The 22807-nt window shown below is 36.5% G+C and overlaps 1 protein-coding gene across 12 annotated transcripts in view; it reads right to left on the reverse strand.

Annotated features, from left to right (window-relative positions):
- Ppfia2 (PPFI scaffold protein A2) overlaps window positions 1-22807 on the reverse strand; it is a 345304-nt gene that overhangs the window by 85130 nt on the left and 237367 nt on the right. For all 12 annotated transcript variants that reach the window (XM_075954444.1, XM_075954445.1, XM_075954443.1 and 9 more), the window contains 4 exons: window positions 14368-14484; window positions 8929-9150; window positions 2082-2228; window positions 965-1099 (listed from right to left, as the gene is read on the reverse strand). In XM_075954444.1, the coding sequence (XP_075810559.1) occupies window positions 965-1099; window positions 2082-2228; window positions 8929-9150; window positions 14368-14484 (621 nt within the window). The remainder of the gene's footprint in view (window positions 1-964; window positions 1100-2081; window positions 2229-8928; window positions 9151-14367; window positions 14485-22807) is intronic.

Here is a 22807-nt window from a genome sequence, read left to right on the forward strand (position 1 = left end):
TCTGCTCATCTTTGTCCAATTTTTGCTCTCTCATATGAATATTTCATTTTAACACACAAGAACACTGTCAAACACTTCACCTTATTCTTTGCTTTTCCCACAAAGATAGTGAGACTGTGTCCCTTTCTGAAACACTGCACCAACTTCCTGTACCAGTTTTGAATGGTCTCTATTATTAAAGTATACAAGTTCACATGTTTTGAGTACCTATTCTTTGTGTAGCCTGGACCACTTAGAGAACTGCAATGTTTTTATGAATGTTCAGAATATGTGTGTACCTTTCAACTGACATAAAAGTAAAACATGATCTAGTGACAAAACCAGGACTTTCTGGGTGAAATGGATGTGATTTCTATTGGTCTATTAGAATTAAAATGTTTCTATTAGAATGGCTTTATGATATATAATATAGAACAGTTTTAGAACGTAGAATGCATACTATGCAACAACGATACAATACATTATACCCAATTTCATTTTTTCAGAAGAAAACACAATTATAAAAGTAGTTTCATATAACTTAATGACTTTCATCTGTAACTTTTAGACTTCCTTCAGTGTTCACCGTATTACAATACAACCTTATTCAACAGTTAATATATTTTATTGTTCCAATAGCAAACCACTCATACAAAGCAGGTTAAATTGTAGTATTTAATAAATATAGTTTTACAATTTAAATTACATAGTTATTATGTGCAGAAACTACCATAAAAATTTTACTATAGCGACGATGTGAAATTTTGCTTTTCTTGTTAATTTGTCATACTCATGTAACAATCGTTCAATTCACTGTAAGAAAGATATATGCCACAAGGAAACAAAGTGATAATGAACAAAGAAAAGAAAGAGCTGACTATTGTAAGGTTCACGTAGCCTGAAGAGAGCAATTACTGACTCCACTTTGATAGACGGTTATTTTTGCAAACACATCAAGGCTGACCGCGTGTGTTTGTTGCAGTACCTTTGTTAGGGCTGCAATTCTCTGAGCCAATTCAGCCTCCACTTCTGGCAGAGTTTCGGCCTTTCTCATAGTCTGCTGTAACTTTTGCTCAGCCAGTTCTAAACGCTCTTGTAATTGCCTGTTCTTTTCTTCCATCTGAAATAGGGATGATGAGGGCACCATTTAAACAGACAAGAGTTAGGTTAGCTAGAGTGAGTCATTTGGACTTTGTACTTTGACAATGTCTCTATATTTAAAATCAGTTATTACCATACTTAACTATGTTAGGTGATGACTGTTGTCATGATTTCATGATTTATTTGGCAGTTTTAATTACTGAAATTCAATACAATAAAATAGTAACAATTTCACCATTGGCAGCAAACAGTAAAGAAATTTCTAATGAAAAGCACTTGAACAAATGGAATATAGCTCAGTATTAATACTCCAGAATACCATTAGAACAAAAAACCTATTTAAAACCATAGTTTTAGACTGGTGTAAGCTAAGGAGTATAGTACACAGGAGGCCACACTCTAGAGATTAGACAAACAACTCTTCTGTATTGGACAAATAGTATTTTAGGATTGTGTATCATAATCTCTGGTTCAGTTCCTCTAGTATGCTGATGTAACATGAGAACAACCGCAAACAATGTTTAAATTATTAGGTGCGTATATTCCATTAAAACTTCATTTTCAGAAGCAGGGAGAAAGCCACGGTTGTTTTATAGACTGATGCTCTTTCTTTTGCTGTGGGTCTAGGTAGACCTTCCAGCACTGACATTTATGATGTGTGTGACCTTGAGACATAGTCTTGTCTTTTGCTCTCAGAGTATGCAGTAGAATAATTACAGCTAATCAGAAGTTGGAGGCTAGAATTAATGAAGTAATTACAAACAAACTCCTTAGCTTCTACTTCATATCTAGATCAAAAGTCAGTATTTGCTGCATCATTGTTTTCATATGAGTGATTTCTAGTTTTGTTAAAAATAAACTTTAAAATAAAAATTGCTTCATTAATACTATTCTAAGTTTTAAAACATAATCTGCTAAAAAATCCTATTTTATTCTATGCTTTTTGAAAATGATGGGAACACACACATAGAAAAAGGAAATTCAAAACAGTGGTACTGAACCTGCCGCAAGATGGCTTCCTTGTTTGCCAATTCATTTTCTAGTTTATCATTCATGTCATGAATAGAGGTAGATTCTCTCTGAGCACTGAGGTAACGTTTCTCCAAGGTTGTGATTCTTTCTTCCATATCTTCCTTTTGAGCCATTGCCTGTAAATAACACTGTAAAAGTCATGGGCAAGTCTTTGATTTCATTCCCCTCAGTACAAAACACACACAAAAACACTGTTATACAGAGTCTCAGACAGATGTCGTTTCCTTATTTAAGTAAAATGATAAGATATCAGAAAATAGCCTTTTCCAAGTAAAGATACATTCTTCAAGAGCATTTTGAAGAGTCTGTGTTTGCCAGGGTTGGTACTTATACCTTAAAATCCAGTACTTTGAAAGCAGGGGTAGGGGAATCTCTGAGTTTGAGGCTAACCTGGTCTACAGATTGAGTGTTAGGACAGCCAGAGCTACAAAAAGAAAGAAACCCTGCCCATGTCTTAAAAAAACAAACTAAAACTAAAAGACCCCATGTGTCTCTGAGTCTCTTGATAATGTTTTGGTTTTTATTTTTTATAATAAATTCAGAAGGGGCTTTCAAATATCATATTTTCAAGCCTCCTGCTGTAGAATTAAATGGCAAGTGAATTTGCTCGTTATAAGATAGAAACAAATACAACTATGAACAAAGCCAAAAGCCAGGAGGTTGTTACACTGCTGACATAGTTTGAAAGCTATCTTCAAATAAGGCATCGATACTACCAGAGAGCTTGACAGAAGACTCAGTGACTAAGGACATTTGCTGTTTTTGCGGAGGGCCAGGTTTGGTTCCCAGTACGCATGTGGCAGCCATGTGCCTTCTGTAACTCCAGCTCAGTATAATCTGACACACTGTTCAGGCCACTAGTCATGCACAGAAAAAGTACACAGATACACACACACACATATAAAATATAAATAACAATATTTATAAAAACCTAATCAGTGCTACTAAGGTCACAGTTATTAGAAGAACATCCACAGCCAATGATTTCCTCATCTAACATAACTTTAAATAATATATAAACATTTGTTCATATAACCACATGTAACTGTAGTTTTCACCCCTCATCAAGGAAACATCTCCTTACAACAGACACAGACTACTACAGAAAACCTCAACAGGTCAAAATACAGAGTTTTGAAACCCAGTCCCAATAGAAATATCTACAGAATGATCCTGCAGCTATGGCTCAGGGAACAATGCAAGAGAAGGGACAGAAAGATTGTAATAACCAGAGCATCAGGGTGTTCGCTCATGAGATTTTGTCTCTTACAAATGCCAGAAACTGCACATGTAAACTCTTAAAGATGACTGCCCAGATGTGAGCTAAAGAAAGATGATGCCAATGGACATGCCAAAGTCGATGGAGGAAAGCTCATGAGGGTTTCACCTTAGAGAAAGAATTGTAGGTAGCTGAGATTATTTAGGAGTAGGAGAGACGGCCTTTCCCATGGAAAAGAACATCAGATTTTTTCCGGAATCAAATGACCAACTCTGAAAATAATCATACAAGTAACATTATATAAACAGAGGAGGATATATTTAGGAATATATATACATATATATATGTAATATGTAATAGATAATAGATATGTGTCTACTAGATACATATATGTAGGCAATAATAAAAGATGTCAGAAATTTTTTAAAAAGTGGGAAGAAATGTTTGGGAGAGTTTGAAGTAAGGAAAGGGAATGGAGAAATGTTGTAATTATGATATTAACATTTTAAAAAGGAGAAAACCATCAGAAATCTGTCTTCCACCCAAAGGAAAACTTGAGTGTTTTAAAATTCTGATGGGAGCTGGGGACACAACTGGGATATAAAAGTTGCCTAGTATGCAAGAGACCCTTGGTTTGTTATTCATAAAAAATAATTCAAACTATTATTAATAATTGTTAACATATTTATTATAAAAGAGGGTTTACTGTATATATTTGATTATACCAAATGACTTACAAACTAAGGAAAGGCAAGCCAGACATCCCAAGGTGTGTGCCTAGAATCCATATGAGGTGGAAGGGGACACCTAGCTATATGAAGCTGTCCACTGACCTCCATATGTGTGCTGTCATGTTTGATCCCACATACACATCATATGCCCACACAATATTTTCTATATGAGAGTCATTATGAGACAATCACTTTGTGTCAATTTGTTGTGGCAAGGGTAAGAATCTATAATACTCTCTGACTTCATTTTCACCTGGAAAATGATTTTTATTCCTTCCCTTTTGTGTCAAATATTCCTGACCTTCAGGAGCTAGTGAAAGAAAAGTTATTTATGTAATATTAAAATTTAAACACGTTAAATTTAGGTTATCTATCATTTTGGCAGAATAATTCAGATAATTTTGTGAACACCAGTATTCCAGGTTTTAGAAAGCCCCGCAAACAATAATCATAGTTCTTAGTGGATAAAAAGATGTTGATTCTCAATCTTTATTTCTATTAATTTATTTGTTTTATTTAGAGAGTATAATTCATGTTGATTTTCACATAGACTTCTAGGAACATTTTCCAACTTCATTGAATAAAAGAAAATTATGAATCTAACATGCATATATAAAGTTCTCTCTAAATTTTGATGGCAATATCTACAGGAATAAGGGACAATTTTTTGTTCTGGGAAATGAAAGTTTGTATGGTATATCCCATGAGTAAGAGTATCTGTTCCTTGATTTACTTTCATAATCTTTTTTTGTTGGATGATTAATAAATACCATATAATTAGAAAGATTTAGGTGATATAATAGTTCAGCTACTTTATATAGTACCCAAAGTAAAATATACATTCATTAAATAGCTGCTTTGTACTTAGTGATTACAAACCTGTCCACATTTAACTGCGCAGGCCCATTCCACACAGTTCACTTAGAGCCAGTGGATGGAGATTTGCAATAGCATTTTTGACTTAGTGATTCATGGGAATGATTCAATTTTTAACTGCAGGCTGTGTTACCAGAAATAAATTTTGAATTTACAAGTCATAGAAATAGCTTTTCCCCTGTGTTATTCGGAGAGTCTAAAGAAGAAAGCTTTTTTTCCTAGTTTCTAAACACTGTTACATAAAAAGAAAAATAGTATAAAAATACAATGACCCCCTAACCCAAAATATATATAACTGGATTTTATTATATCAGATATAGTTTTATAGTAATGTAATTCATGTCTCAACTAATGTAAATGAGAACTTATATATTAATTTATTTGATTACTTTGCAAATGTGAAAAGAACTTTAAGTGTGGCGTCAGAAAGATAAGCTACCTTCATTCACAAAATAAATATAGCTCAAACGTTTCACAGAAAAGTTAAGCTCTCTGCACACATATGAAGAGAGTGAAGTGTTATCTATGTATAACTAATATCCTCTTGATTAAAAAGTAGAGGGCAAATGCACAAATTACAATTACTTTTTCAATAATTGCATGATGTTTAGCAGCATCTACTTTTAGATTTGTATTAATGCAAAGAGCAGCTAAAATGAAAGGTCATATTTTTTAATAAAGCAGTTAAAACTATGCTCAGAAACCGTTGACTGCACATTATTATATAACTCAGTTCAGATTTATTAGATTGTCCTTATATACAATGTGAAACACATTTCAATTTGTAATTAAATGGTTGGTTGTTACCCTGTTATCTGAGTTTTTCCTTCATTTATTCAGAGTGTTTTTTTATTCATGCCATATTGACATGCTATGTGCTATAATTCTGAGAGGGTATAAAGGTGAATTATCTTTTTCTTTATTAAGAAATCCACAATACATCAGACTTTATAAGATCAAAATCCAGGGAAATATTACTAGGGAGCAGAGTCTGGACTTGGAGTTTAAGTGATAGGAATTTCACATCCTTTTAACTTTTGGGAAGAATGACAAAAATACTGGTTATTTAAGTGGCCGAAATAATGTATGAAAGCTGCCATTGAGTTATGCAAAACATAATTCTCAACTAAAAGAGAATAAAAGAATTTATTCTGAAGCCAAATATAAGTGACCATGATCCAAGATTACAGAATTAGATTACTCAAATTTCCATGCAAATTTGGTAACACTCTGATGCTATTTTTTTTTTTTTATGAAACAAAATACTTTCCACATATGTCACTGGGGCATTAGAGAGGAGAATCAGAACATAGTAGGAGTTTTATGGAGACAGGGAGGATGAGTGTACTGAGTGCAGGCCCTTCCCAGGTCTATTCAAGAGTGTCACTTCCTACTATCTCACAGCTAGTATTGACACATCCATTTGCTGCCAGCCTCCTAAAACATCTCCTTACCAACTCCCTTTGAAGGGGATAATGGGATATGCTCCCTTTTCCTAAGTCTCAACTGAAATATGGCCACATAGGGAATTAGAAACCTCCAAAGTACAATTATATATTACATAAAAATTACTTACCCCAGGGAAGACCTAAGCCATCAAAATAGATTCCTACTGAATCAATCTCTGGCAATACAGTTGCTGCCTACTGTTTGACCTGATTTTTGGTCACCTTTATCTAAGCACAATTTATATTAAGGGGTTATTTTAAAATGTGCAATGAGGAAGGGTGAACAGGAGATACAGTAGCCTCTCTGTGATACATAGCCGAACATAAAGTATATGACTGCTTAAAATGCAAATAAAGGAACTAGATCTCTGGAACTATGAACAAGAACTAGAGAATGAGCAAAAATTCAAGTAATAGTGAAAGGTAGACTTAAAAAGGCTGAGGTCCTAATATTCCTTAAATTACACTATTTATTATGAATTTGAGCTATAGGAAGCAACAAAGAAGCAAGCTATATCTATGAGCTCTGAGATTATATGAAGTTGTTTCATTATCAGTATTTCAGTGGAATTGTGACTTCATTCTTCTTTCTCCTTCATGCTGAGTGATGTGTCAATGAATGTTCTAACATTATATTTTAATAAAGGATTAAGTATCCATTTAGTAAAAAAAAAGCTTTTTTGATATTATGTGCTCAACAGTTGTGTAAGGAGGGTAAAAAAGAGAAACAAATAGGACTCAATGAAGGACATGTCTAGGATAAGGAGGGATGTGTATTGGGGGATTAAAAAATGGAATGAAATATGAAGGAAAGTTGGCACCTATATAAAGCAAAGTCAAAGAACATGTGTTCAAGAGGGGAGCATTTGAGTGAATGACAGAGGATGAGAAAATAAAACCAAGCAAGTCCTACTAGCTTAAGAGTCTACTTTAATTGAGTAGAGTGGGCTAGAATGACATGGTCATATTTTTCAAGCTACTTACATGGATTTATTGTTACTAAAAGTAGAATATAAAGCAATTAAGAAATTATAAGAATAAAAGTAGTGTGAACCAATTCCTCAGAAGACATAAGCCATGGACAGACTACTAAGTAGAGTATTGTAATATCATCTTCAAAGATAATGGTTTCGTAAAAAGAGAGAAAGCAGTTGAAGACTGCTTTATTGATTTATAGATTATAGGATTTACCATGTAAACAAATACAGCATGAAATTGAAAAAAAATTTCATGGAACCGTTAAGATTTTGGCCTAAGCAATAATATTGGATGCATGAAATTCTGAAAACAAACTTTTACCAGAAGAATGAGAAGAAATGAATGCCAAGTTAGTATTGCTGAGATGTCATTTGGAGTTTTAGGTACAGCACTGGGAAAGTGAGAGGGGAAAAAAAGGGAGGTAGAGAATGAAGCTGAGAGTCTATGGTTGATTTGTGTGTGGCTCATTAACCTTTACTAGCTTAAACAAAGCAATGGAAGACTGAATGGAAAGGACATTATAGGAAGGGGAAGAAAAGCCAACCATTGTAACAGCTGAGGTGAGGGGAAGAGTAAAGCGGAGGACATCCAGGAGAGATTGGCATGCGACTAGCCCAGAGAAAAACACATTCTCCAAGGACAGAAGAGTGGACATGAACTAGCGCTTCTAAGGACTGAGAATTGATCCATTCATTCAGTAACGTAACTAATAAGATACTTTATTACAAATACTCTTAATGGGGCAAGGGGAGCAAGTGTGATGATATAGCTTCAAGAAAAAAGAAATACAAATTTCAAGACAACTAATAGAACTACTAATATTAACTACCTAGCCACAAAGAAACACACTTGAAGATACTAAAATATACTTCAAAAGATACTGTACAAGTAGAAAAGGTAAAATGTAAAAAAAAAAATTTAAGAAATAGAAAAAGGCTGTATTTTTGAAAGCAAGAAAAATAAAAAGAAGAATTTTCAACATTTATCTTAGTAGGTATTTAAATATTAAGACATTATAAATAAAATATGTTCCTCAATAATTTAATAAATTTAAATCCTTCCTTTCTTTCCTTTTCTTTTTCTTTTTTTTTTTGTAGACAAAGCAATACTAAGCCTAGCAAGAGAGGAATATACAGAAAAAAGAAATGTTATATTATACATATGCATAGAATATTCATGAACAGGCATTCAGAGACACAAATAACAGACAAGTGAAAATAATGTTTTGAGCACTCCTATATAACACAGAAAAGCATGATTCATTCCCACCAGCACAGTTATTCAAATTTAAAACCTTGAAGCCTTGAGATGTCATTAAATCTTTACAAAGACTTTAGAGTAGCTGAGACTTGGATAGCAAAGCTTTCCATTCATACATATTTAAAGGGTCAGTAAGTAAACTCTTGCTATCTTACTGAAAGAGTATAACTAAAATAACATTCCTAATTATGGTCTTCAAGAAGTTACCAGTCGCTAGGGAAGGAGATGGAGACAGATTTTTGGAACAACCTTGGAAAGTCATTCAAGACGTAAAGACAGAGAACGCTATTAACCAACCACCTACCTCCCGGATGTCCCTCTGATACTTTGTGTTCATTTCTTCCGTTTTTATGAGGTCCTTCCTTGCTGTCTCTGCTTCCTGTTCCACTTCTCCCACTCGGGAAGAAAGAGCTGTTAAGCGTTCCTTCATTTGGGCCATTTCATAGTTTTGCTTTTCAAGCAACTCTTGTAGCTCGACTATCTGGCTGGTGTCATCCGTGGAGTCTATGGAGCCATTGGATAGACGCTGGAGAAAGACAAAAGCAGGCCACTTAGGACCCTCTTTATCCTTAACCCAAATGCATGAGAGAACAAAAGAGAAACCAAACAGTTTCACAATGAGAAGCAAGAATTCTGAAGCAAGCTAGTGTTGGAGAAAAACTGTTATCTGAGAAATCCGGTAGTAATATAGAAATAACAATGTATAAGAGCTGGAGAGGTGACTAAGCAGTTAAGGACACTGTCTTAGTGGCCTCTCTTCCAGAAGACCTGGAAGGGTTCTACTCACAACCCTGTGTAACCCTAGTTCCATCTTATGCTCTCTTCTGGACTGCATGGGTACCCGCACACACATGTTCATAATATATCTCACATATGCACATCACACACAGAAATACACACACAGAGAAAAATAATGATATATATATATATATATATATATATATATATATATATATATATAATTTTAAAATATGTCCTATGAAGGGTGTGAAAACAAATGGGTAATTTTCAAACAGGGTAACAGAAGCACCTGCACACCAAGTTTATATGTATAGATGAGAAAGCAATATTATATATGTAATTTAGCACAGATCCATATATATGCATATATACATATATGATAAGCATAGCACACTATTTTAGTCAATAGATAGAGATATAAACATTGTGATATTTTTATTTTTTATTCAAATTCTTTTGAACTTTGCAAGCTTTTTTTATTTTATCTTTTTATTCAAGGATTTTATACACTTTATTCGGATTGCATTCTTTCCAGTATCCCAAATCCCCCCAGATTCTCCTGCCTCCCTAACTATCTAATTTCTGAAAACACGGAATTCTTCTGAGTTATCCAATGACTCCTATGAGTAGAGCCTGCCATAGAGTGTGGTTAATATACCCAGTGACACTGAGTTGGATAAAATTGATTTTTCCCTTCCTCAGAAGGTGTCAGAGGCAAATGCCTTCCTATAGGACTTGGTGTGCATCTCCTATTCTCAGTGCTGTGCTTTTTGGTCTGGTTTGATTTGTACATCTTGCATGTGATGTAAGTCTCTCTGAGTTCATATGTGTAAAAGTCCTGTTGTGTAAGGGAGATGTGGCTTTCCCCTGCCTTCTCTTCCACCTAGATCCCCCAGCACGGGAAAGAGGGTGCAGCTGATAAAGACAGCACATTTTGGGGGGGGGTAATTTAGGAAGAAGGTTTATTTAGCACACAGTTTGAAGGCCTATGGTCCAAAGTTGGGTATTTCCATACTTTTGTACTCTGGCTACTATTTTCACAATGGCACAATGAATGTGAAAGTGATCAGACGGGGAGTTTGCAGAAACCAACAGGAAGCCTCAAGAATACATTGGTTCTTTCCACTATCCCCATATCCCCATCACCTTCTATCAGCTCCATCTCTTGAGAAGTGCACTACCTCATCACCACCTGTGGGCGATCACCTGTGGGCTATCCAGAAGTCAGACACCAGCCATTGCAGTAGGTGAGCATACGTCACAAGAATCTGAATGATACAAGAGAAGCCAAGCTTTGGAATAATCTGAAACTGCCTCCAAACACCTCTAAACAAACTCTGCCAGAGCAGGGAGGGTTTATTTCCACCTCCTCGATTTCTGTATCAGTGAAACTGGAGGATAGGAGAGTAGGACTATTGCGGAATTTACTGGAATTTGTGGCAGCCAACCACATAGGTGATAAAAGGAGGTGCTAGAAGCAGCAGATGCCATAAACCACAGAGGGGGAGCACCAGGTGAACACCCATTTAAGGCTGTGTGCTATTCTATATACTGTCCGCTTGTGGTTCTCTGCATGAATTACGATATACTATAAGAAGAAGTTTCTTTGATGAGGGTTGTATGATGCAATGATCTATTCACATAGGCATAAGTCATTAGGAATCGCTTTATCAATATGTTTCTGTAGTGGATTAATAATGTTAGATTTTCCCTTAGGGCCTATGATCTATTTAGTATCTGATTCTTGGCAACTATTAATGTTGGGGCCTGAGTCCCTTCTCCTGCTCTGCCCTTTGTAATACACACAGGTTGTTTTCTAGGCTGCTCTTCTTGGTGGTCATTCGCGTCTACTCCATACCTGTTGTTATTTTTGGGGGTCACCATAGGGTACTGGCATCTCCAAAATGCTAAGGTCTCTGCAGTAATTGTGTTGCTCTTCCACCAATAGCCTCCCCTGGACCTTCTTTAAGGTACAAAGCCTCAACTCTCTTCATGATCCCTTCATTGCTTGCTTCCACCAGTCCTCCTGCTCCCCCTTCACCAGCTGCCTCTCCTGGCCTAGAACAGTGCCAAGCCTCAGCTGCCCCTTCAAGCCTTCAAAGCAACTACTTCCCAGGAGACCGTGCTGACTCTAAGGAAACACTACCAAGAATACTTCACCTTAGGAATGCTGGTCTTTTCTTAATCACCACCAATTTCTTGGCTCATTGTCTCAGAAAAGCAAAGGTTGTACTTGAGTGGTTCTGGTCTCCTGATAATCACAGTTTATTAGTTTCTGCTCCAGCTGACCAGACGCTACCGATTCTTCACACTAAAGGCCCTGTGAAGTCTCTGCTTCCCTCTTAAACTCCACAGCCAAGGGTCTGTTGTCCATTGTTTCTCTCAACTTTCTTATCTTCCAAGTTCGCACCGAACAGCTTGCCAAGCTCTGAATGGCTTTTCCTGCCCAAAGTTCCAAGTACTTCCATAATGCGTCCAAAAATTACACAGTCAGGTCTGTCCCAGCAATAGCCCACTATTCTGGTATTGATTTCTGTTTTAGTTAAGGTTTTATTGCTGTGATGAAACACCATGAACAAACGAAAGCTGGGGGGACAAGGATTTATTTGGCTTCCACATGCAGAGTGTAGTCAGTCAAGGGAGAAGTCAGGATAGGAAGTCAAGCAGGGATGAATCCAATAGGCAGGAGCCATTGGGGAGAAGTGCTGTCTACTGGCTTTCTAATAGAGCTCAGTACCATTAACCTAGGGATTAGCATCACCAGTAGTGGACTGGGCCTTCCCTCGCATATCACTAATGAAGGAAATGCCCTCCAGGTTTGCCTACAACCTAATCTTCTGGAGATGTTTTTAAAATTGAAGTTATTTTTTCTCAGATGACTTTAGCTTGTTTCAAATTGACATAAAACTATCCATCCAGCACGAAGCACATTTTGAAGGCTGTGTGTGGTATTTTAAGCAATAATAATATACTGTCAACCCAAGCTTGTCAGAAACTTAAGAAAAAAAAAAGGCTATCCATGACCACAATGTTTAAGTTTTGTTTATGTTCTTGTCAAAAGAATGAACAAAACTGCAAAAGTTTTCAAGTCATCGGTATTTCAGAATCCTTCATATGTATACCCGCAGGTATGAAGTCTATTCAAGACCAAAACAAGCTAAACAGAATTGCCGATTCTCCTAGTTCTGTAGCTGTAACTTGTAAATTAATCTGATAGAAACTATCTTAAAATCTTCCAATGACTGTTCATCTTAGAAGCAATGTTTTGAGTAGAAAAAGTATGGAGCCGTGTGTTACGTAAAATGAGAAGGTCTTCCGAATTATGAATAATTCATCAGGAAGCAATATTGTCACCTTGGAATCACAGATTAGTTACACACTAGATGACATGCTTACTACATGTGATAGCTGGCATATATATTCTTTGTGCCACATGTCCATAAATGAAACATCATTTGTTGGTGCATAACTGTAGAAGAATGCAGATACATATGTATTTGCATATATGTGTGTTAAAAAAGACAAATATTTGAGTTACTTACACCTAAAAGCATGTATCAAATAGTTCTTTCATCTTGTAATACACGTACACAAATGATATTTTATATATTTTCTATTAGATGCCAGAGTAAAAAAAATTGTAATATATATATTTAATCTTCATAACCAAATTTGTGCTTTCATAGTTTGAGAAAAATCTATTACTGATGAAATCATTTAAGTGATGTCAATGGCAAAATTTATGTCCCTTTCCTCAATGTTTTCCTGATGCATATATGCTGCCCTAAAGAGGTTCATGGCACACTGACTGCCCTAGAGGAGAGAAAAATGTGTTTTTTTTTACTTTAACGTCACACACAGCTTATAAAACCATCATAATTTTGATGTATTATTAACATTCAGCTTAATATTTCAATAAAATATGAGAAGTCTAAAATGATGGGTTCTATATGAAGATATGTCCAGTTGTTGGAAGTCAGGCCTGAAGGTGATCCCTGGAAGCTCATCTGGGCTACAGAGCTCCCTAAGCACTGAAGGAAGAAGACTGACATGCCCCGCTGTCTGTTTCAACAGCTTCAGCCACGAAGCACTCGCTTTACACTTCATCAGGAATCTAATGCGTCTTGCTCTGTCATTGCATCACGTCTTAATCTCTGGGTTTTAGAGCCTCTTGGCACTTCCAATTACAACAGTTTAGCTACTTAGCTCATGTGCTCTTAATACCTAAGGAGATTTGGTGTCCCAAAATATAAAGTGTTACAGGCAAACAAGTAGATTCTCTTGAGTTTTAAGCACAGTTTATGCAAATATTTCATCTAGTTTAAGAGCCTCTTACAATTTATGCTTCTCATCTTACATTTGAAACACAGTAACCGTCTTCTGATAGTGGCTACACAGACCACTTATATACCTTTCCTGTGTCTAAACTGCATTGCAAAGAAAAATGGCTTCTTCCTAAAGGTGAATGAATAAATGAACCAGTGAATGACTGAAAGTGGTAAAGTAAAATGGCTTCATCTATTGACTCCCACAGTGTTTTATTATCAGAAGTAAGACTGGGATCTGTGAGAAAAGATAAAGAATTTAAGTGCTAAATAAAAAAAGAAAAATAGTTATTATTAAGGACATTTTTTCTTTAATACACTGTGTGCCAAAATACCTGTAAATTGAGAAACCTATGAATAGTATTTCCAAGACAGTACCATACAAAGCACTCTATATGGAGTTTAAATTGTATATTTTATATATCTTTAATATTAAATTAAATTGTATATAATCGAATTGACAGCAATTAATAAACATGTCACATATATATGTGTAACTATATACCTACAAGACAAACACATTAATCTTTAAAATTAAAGAATTGAAAGTAATAAGGAAAAAACCAGTGTGAATTTATGATAAAAAACTCAACATATGGTTTTATTTTTTTTTATATTCCTATCAAATGAATTGGCCAGTAAACATTTCCACTTAAATCAGGTCATGTGTATCATACCTTTTCATGAACTTTCTGGCCAGGTTCCATCCCTTCCAGGTGCTCTGACTCTCTGGATCCCTCGCTTGATGCCATTTTTCTCTGAATATGAACATTTTGCTCACGCAAGGCGACAATCTGAAAAATAAAAGAGTAATTTCTTTAAAAGGTAAATTTACATTACTGTGGCTAATCACTAATGGAGATGGACAAAGGATTGAAACACAAAGATTATCTCTTTTATTTATTTCAAAAAAATGTATGTAAGGGCAATGTTTTGAATAATGCCAATGCAAATTGACAAAATTTCTCTTTAAAAATTGAAAACACTGCCAAAAAAATTACCTAAGAATGTACTTTCCATTAGGAAATACAATGGCTAATTGCAAAATTAGCTTTTAGGTTGCTGCCATAAAAACTCCTGCTGTGTGCATTTTCAAGATATACAAGATATATGCATAAGAATACAGGTAGGAAAATAATTTATCGTTCCAATTGCTTAACCTACAGGAATAGTCTATAGAAAATTACTGATTTTAGCTTGGATGATCAAGCTGAAGACTGAGATGAAGGGCAGAGCAGGATAACAAGAAGCTAGGAGACAGATAAAGACATGAGCCATGTGGCAATATATAGATTAATAAAAGTAGGTTTATGTAAACGTAATAGCTAGTTAGTAATAAGCTGAGTTATGGTCCAAGCATTCTATAATTAATTAATGAGAACTTTGGTTTGTTTATTTGGGACTAGGCAGTCGGGACAGAAAAACTCCACCTCCATTTATAGGCTGGAATCATCTTGGCATGAATGTGTGCACATGTAAATACCTGTGTTGTTGTTGTATATGTACATGTTCATCTGAGTGGGTGCATATGGGCACATATGCATCCATGTTTGAGTTTAAGAATATGGAGGCCAGATGTTGATTCTGGGTATCATACTTGATTTCCCTCACATTTTTTTTTATTGAAATAAAGTCTCTCATTGAACATACAACCCATATGTTTGCCTCTGTAGGTTGGCTCATATGTTCCAGGGACCATTTGTCTCTGTCTATCCAAACTAAAAGTACAGCTAAGCACTGTAGTTACAGGTGCAGGGTATAACACTTGGGACATTTGCTTGGATGCTGGGAACCAAAAGGCAAGTCCTCGGGCAAATAAAGCAGGGAGTTCACCCACTGAGCCATTTCCTCAGCTCTAAATAAAAGTTTCAAATGTGTTATTTTATTGTGTTACTCAGTTTTTTTTTACAAGATAAATATTACATTGTGTTTCCAACTTGTTTTTCATTCATTTAGCCTTTTTGCAAGATACTGTGAATATTATTTTTGTTTATTTTTGATATTACATTAAGTATGTAACTAAAAGTGATCATATACATTCCCTAACATTCCGCAAGTTTTCACCCAAATGGTCCATTCCTGGCTTCTATTTCTTTTCTCCTCTTTTCTCTTCTCCTCTCATCTGCTCCACTCTCTTCTCCCCTCCTCTCCTCCCTTCTCTTCTCTTCTCTTCTCTTCTCTTCTCTTCTCTTCTCTTCTCTTCTCTTCTCTTCTTGTTTCATTTTGTTTTATTTCTTGAGAGCGCTCTCCATCAACTAGTGCTGCTCCCATAAGTTTATGGGTATACAGCAATCCACTAGAGCTATAGACAATGTACCATAGGCCAGGCATTTAAAGGAATAATTCTCTCAGCAACTTTACTACCAACAGTTCCTTGTCTCCTACTTGATCCTTTAGATTAAGCCGCATTGACCTTCTTTCTGTTGCTCAGACATTCTTGGATTTTGTTCCCTCAGAACTGATGTATTTCATTGTCTTTCTAATGAAGATATTTCTTCTAATTCCATCAACTGACAATACCCAGTTTTCAAAACACAGCAGAAATAACTCTCCTTAGAGAGATGTAATCTCACCTTCAAAAGTTTCTATATTTCTGTTCAGTTTTGAGTGACTCACATAAACTCTGTTTAGTTTCTTCATTTATTTACTTATTTGCCTGACTGAAATTTTACTATCTCATAGGAAAAACAATTTCAAAAAAAAGGTGCTATCTTGAAAATAGCAATTTCATATGAAATAGCACAACAAATTGTTATGTGCAGAATATTGAATAAAATGATTATTATTTATTTAAAAAGGAATGGGTATGGAATTTTGAAAGGTGTAAACCCAGTTAAGTCAGGCACAAAACAATTGGTGCTCACAGGGAGCTTTGGAAGCTTTGGAATCAGCTTTATCCTATTAGCAATGGAATGGATGACACCACATGAAAGACAAGAATGAAACAGTTTGTGGAAGTGCTTTATCATGTTCTTAGTTCCAGGATATTTGAATCACTTTCTAGCCCCTGTAGATAATTATTGTTACACATACATGAATGAAGACTCTCAAAACTCCAATTTCACTATTAAGTCCCAGCATTCAGGCTAATTTCCATTTATTTAATAAGTCACATGAATTTCAAATATATCATATTACTTAAAAAGAAGATTATTTGAACAGGTTAATGAATGAGTCACTGGATAGGTAAATTAATTTTCTTGGAAAGATATATTAGTTTTTTTTTATTTGAAAATTGCCACACAAGTGAGTGTCATTCTACTTTCATATCTTAAAAATCTCGAGTCTTCTTAAGGATGTATGTGACTTTGTTCCATGTAAGACATTATTTCAGTTACTAATATGAAAACCCCAACTTTAAATAAATAGAATCTAGACCTCTATGACCAGACAAGGATATGATATCCTCAATCAGTGTTATATAATTTTATTCTTTTCTTGATGTGGGAGTGTCATATATCAATTTGTTGATTTCATTGGCTAAGCAATAAAGAAACTGCTAGGCCCATTGGATAGGCCCACCCTTAGGTGGGTGGAGTAAACAGAACAGAACGCTGGGAGGAAGAGGAAGTGAGGTCAGTCTCCACAGCTCTGCTCTCCGGAGCAGACGCCTCAGGAGAGACGCCATGCTACCTGCTCCAGGGAAGACGCACACCATGCCCCAGCTCCGACCCAGGATGGACTTAGGCTAGAATCTTCCCGGTAAGCGCACCTAGGGGCACTACACAGATGATTAGAAATGGGCCAGGGCAGTGTTTAAAAGAATACAGTGTCCGTGTAATTATTTGGGGCATAAGCTAGCCGAGCCAGGTGGCTGGGGATTTGGGGACGCAGCCCCCCTGCCGCTGCCCCATATTACTACATTTTCTGTTTCTAAAAATAAAAAATTACAATGGGTGGCTATAGTCCTGAGCTTGCATCTTCTGGTTTTATTATTAGTGTTAATAACATGACTCTTCTTTTGGATTAGAGAAAGCAAGACATTCTCTCCCAGCACTGCAAGTTTGCAGGTTATACTCTCTCTAACGTGTACCAACGAGAAGTCAGATTATATAAGGATTATATATCTGCTGATTGAGTATTCTAACCTTCTGAGAAAATTTCCCCCACTGCCTGAGAATTGGGCGTAAGGGATGACTACAGAATTGACTGGGGACACACAGCAGAAAGAATATCAGTTGATGCTTTCAAAACACTTTCTTGGTCCTCTCACTCATCGGGAGATGGTTAGAAGGAAAAAAGGCTGGAGGTACTACTTTAGAAAAACACCAAAGAATGTATATGCTATTCACTACTGAATAACATCACCCCTTCCAAAAGAATGAATCCAATGGGAAGAAGCGTTTCTAGAGAAACTCCCTATGCAGTTCTTAACAACTTGAGAACATGCTGAAAACATACTGGGTGCAAACACTATCTTAAATTATTTTATAGGGATAATGGTATTAAAATTTTCAATAAATGATTAACAGTTTACTTAATGAAAACTGATACAGGTGGATAAATATACATGTAAATATAAATCATCCACAGATTCATATGCTAGAACCTAATGGCCAATGTGATAAGTAGTTGAAATTAGGTTATGAAGATTCTGTCCTTCTGAATGAGATTGATCCTTTTTTTATTGACTTTTATTGAGTACTACATTTTTCTCTGCTCCCTTCCTTGCCTTGCCCTTCCTCTTTAACCCCTCCCCAAGGTCCCCATGCTCCCGATTTACTCACGAGATCTTGTCTTTTTCTACTTCCCATGTAGACAAGATCTATGTATGTCTCTCTTACGGCTCTCATTGTTGTCTAAATTTTCCGGGGTTGTGATTTGTGGGCTGGTTTTCTTTGCTTTATGTTTAAAAACCACCTATGAGTGAGTACACGTGATATTTGCCTTTCTGTCTTTGGGTTACCTCACTCAAAATGATGTTTTCTAGCTCAATCCATTTTCCTGCAAAATTCAAGATGTCAGGTTTTTTTAGATCCTTCTTAGGAGGGATCTTTGGGTAAGTAGGCCAAGTTCATCTTTGACATTTCCGTTCTTCCGTGCAAGAATGCAATGCTCACCACACCATCTTGGAGGAGGAGAGAACCGTGAAACATATAATCTGGGGATGCTTGATCTTGGACCTCCTAGTTTCCAGAAATACATTCTACTATTTAAAAAATGTCCGATTTTACAGTAGAGCAGGACAAAGAAAAAAGAATAAATAGTGGTTCCAGGAATAGGATGTGATTATAGTGTGATATAGATGTGATATCCTCCCACATAAAGAGGTGGGAGTATTTTGTGTCTGGGTAGGAGATGGCTAAAGGAGAAAAGCTTCAGGGAAGTTTAGAATAATCTTGTAATTGTTGCAAGTGAAATATAATGAGAAATTCTGGGGGCATCCAAGGAAGAGCGCTGTAAAGAATTTCAACCTTAGCAATCACCTGAGTCGTCTATATCAAAATGCTGGTGGCAATAAAAATGGTAAGGCAGCTTTGATAATAAATGGGGAACTAGATTTCGGAAGTGCAGGAAAGACTATGCTTATTATAAAACAGCTAAGACCCTGATTGGAAGAAATTATTCCATACTTTGTGTAAAGCAGAGGTAAGAGCTTTGAATGGATATACAGTGAAAGAAACACCATGAAAAGTATTTGGTGTATGGTATGGTTTTTCTTGACTGACCAAAGTAAAAAAAAAAAAAGTCAGAAGATGGAGATGAATTCTAGAATAACTCATAACCAAACTGTGAGAATTAGACTTGGAAAATCCTTAATATGGGCATGTGAGGAACTGATAATCATTTTAGAGGGAAAATTCCAAGTATGTGGCAAAAACTGTACATATTATATTGAAAACAGTGAGACTAAGAAACTACTCAGTCATAACATAGCATAGAGAAATGATCATGATAACGTTGTGGAGGTTTTAAAACACACTCTCCCATCTGTTATTAGTAAAGCATCCATGAAATTCTAACCTTATACATGAACAGAATGCAAAGCCTTAGAGATAGTTACTTCTACCTAACCATCAAAAGAAACTCTCAAACAGCCTCAAATCCCTAGACAAAGAACCTGCTTGGTTAGAGACACCACAGAGAGATCTTAATAGAGAAGAGTGCCCATGCTCCTGGATAGGGAAGATCAACATAATTAAAACAGCAACCCTGCCAGGTGGTGATGACTCGTACCTTTAATCCCATCACTGGGGAGGCAGAGGCAGGAGGATCTCTGTGAGTTCAAGGACAGCGTAGTCTACAAGAGCTACAGAGAACCCCTGTCTTGAAAATCCAAAAAGGACAATCCTACCAAAAGCAATTTACAGATTCAAACACAATTTTTCACAAACCTTAAAAGAACAATACTCAACTTCATTTTGAAAAACAAAGAGTCCATAATAGCCAAAAACAATCCGGTATAATAAGGGAACTTCCAGAGGCATCACCATCCCAGACATCACGCTCTATATAGAGCTACAGTAATGAAAACAACTTGGTATTGGAATAAGAACAGACAGGCAGAACAATGCAATCAAATCAAAGACCCGGATATTAATCCACACACCTACGAACCCCTGATTTTTGATAAAAGAGTGAAAAGTATGTAATGAAAAAAAAAGAAAGCATCTTAACCAAATGGTGTTGGCATAACTGGCTGTTAGCATATAGAAGAATGGAAATAGATCCATATCCATCCCCATGCACAAAACTCAAGTCCAAGTGGATCTAGGACCTCATATAAATCCAACCACACAGAACTTCATAGAAGAGAAAATAAGAAATAGCCTTTTACACATGGATACATAAGAACACTTTCTAAATATAAAACCAGTAGCACATACACTGAGTCCAATAATAAATAAATCAGACCTTCTGAGACTGAGAAGCTTCTGGAAAGGAAAGGACACAGTCAATAAGACAAAAAAGCATGCTACTGAATGGGGAAAGATGGTTGAGATGGGGAAGGACAGAGATGGAGATAAAAAAAAAAGAGATGTTTTGATTGAGTGAGTCACTACGGGGCTAGCAAGAAACCTGACACTAGAGAAATTACCAGGAATACACAAAGATCCTAAGCAGTTGTAGAGAGGGTGCTTGATCTGGCCATGACCTATAGTCAGACTGATGACAGTCTTAAATGTCATCATAGAACCTTCATCCAGCAATGGACAGAAGCAGGTGCAGAGATCCACATGGGAGCACTGCCTGAACTCTCCAAGTCTAGTAGATGAGAGGGAGGAGGTATATATAATACGAGCCAAGGGATCAAGGCCATGATGGGGATACCCACTGAAACAGCTTACTTGAGCTAATGGGAGCTCACCAACTCCAGCCGGACAGGGAAGGAACCAGCATAGGACCAAACTAGTCCCTCTGAATGTGGGTGACAGTTGCATGGCTGGGGCAGAGACTAGGGACACTGGTAGTGAGACCAAGATTTATCCCTACTGCTTGCACTGGCATTTAGAAATCATTCTCTTTGGAGGGATACCTTGCACAGACTACATATAGTGGGGAGGACCATGGCCCTGCCTCATGGCAATGTGCTAGACTTTGTTGATATTCCATAGGAAGCCTTACCGTCTCTGAGGAGTGGATGGTGGGTTGGGTGGGGAGGAAGTTGGAGGGAGTGGGAGGAGGGGAGGAATTGGGAACGTGGATTGGTATGTAAAATGAGAGAAGGTAGATGTTTGTTTTTTAAAAAAGTAAATTAATTAATTAAAAAAAAACAAAAGAACTTATAGGAACCAAAGCATCATGAAAATCCTGGATTTTGCACTCCATAGAGTCATTTGTGAACAAATGCAGTATGGGAGAGCTGTCATGCACTATAGACTATACCTGGTAAAGGTAGATATGGAATGCCCTGTGCCCTGATCGTATATCCTCTACAGCACTGTGGCAGGACATGCATCCGAGGTAACTTCCCCACATAAGAACTAATGTTTTCCATTGTGGGTTTAGATTTACACAGAGTCTGTTACTCTCTTAGTTTGGAGTGGCAAATTCTCTGATCACCATGAAATGGTGGCTACAATATAACATATTTAATTTCATAGCCTCACTGGTAGAGGGAAAATTAGCCTTAGTATAAAACACACATTCATGTCTCACATTTCCCATCATTTATTTATTTATTTATTTATTTATTTATTTATTTATTTATTTATTTATTTATTTATTTATTTTAATGCAAGGTTGTGCTGTATAGGTTTATGCCAGGTCGACATAGGCTAGAGTCATCTGAAAGGGGAGAACCTCAGTTAAGGAAATCCCTCCATAAGATCAGCCTGTAAGGCATTTTCTTAATTAGTGATTTCTTAATTGACAGTGAGAGTTCAGCTCACTGTGGGTGGTACCACCCTTGGACTGGTCATCCTGGGTTCTATCAGAAAGCAAGCTGAACAATCCATGAGGAGAAAATCAGTTAGCAGCATCTTCATGGACTCTGCATCAGTTCCTGCCTCCAGGTTCCTGTCCTGTTTGAATTCCTGTCCTGACTTCCTTTGACGATGAACAGCAATGTTGAAGTTTAAATCAAATAAACCCTTTTCTCCCTAACTTGCAGGTGGGGCTGGCAGGGAGAGAGAATAAATAGAACTCTAGGGAAGAGAGGGAAGAGAGAGACGAGTGAGAAGCAAGAAAAGAAGAAGGAGAGGAGGATGCCAGGGGCCAGCCACCCAGACACAGAGTCTGCCATGGAGTAGGAAGAAAAGAAAGATATAGAGAATAAAAAGTCCAGAGGCAAAACGTAGCCAAAGAGAAATGGGATATTTTAAGTTAGAAAAGCTGACTAAAAATGAGCTAAGCTAAGGCCAGGCATTCGTAATTAAAAATACGTCTCTGTGTATTTATTGGGGAGCTGGGTGGCTGGGCCCAAAAGAGAGAAAAAAATGAAAACCACTACACACTTAAATCTGTTTCTACAGGAAGCAATATATCACAGACAGTTTTCTAACATACATATGATCCCTTTAGTGCTCGATATTTTTATGTATTATGTTTCAGCATCTTTGAATAACTACTGAAATGCTCTCCTGGAAATATAATCGTGTCAGAGCCCACAAGGCTCTACAGTAAATGTACAGCTGGCAGATCATAAAGGCAGACCCGCAGTGTACAACTTATGGG

This window comes from Microtus pennsylvanicus, chromosome 20 (genome assembly GCF_037038515.1).
Source record: "Microtus pennsylvanicus isolate mMicPen1 chromosome 20, mMicPen1.hap1, whole genome shotgun sequence".
NCBI lineage: Eukaryota > Metazoa > Chordata > Mammalia > Rodentia > Cricetidae > Microtus > Microtus pennsylvanicus.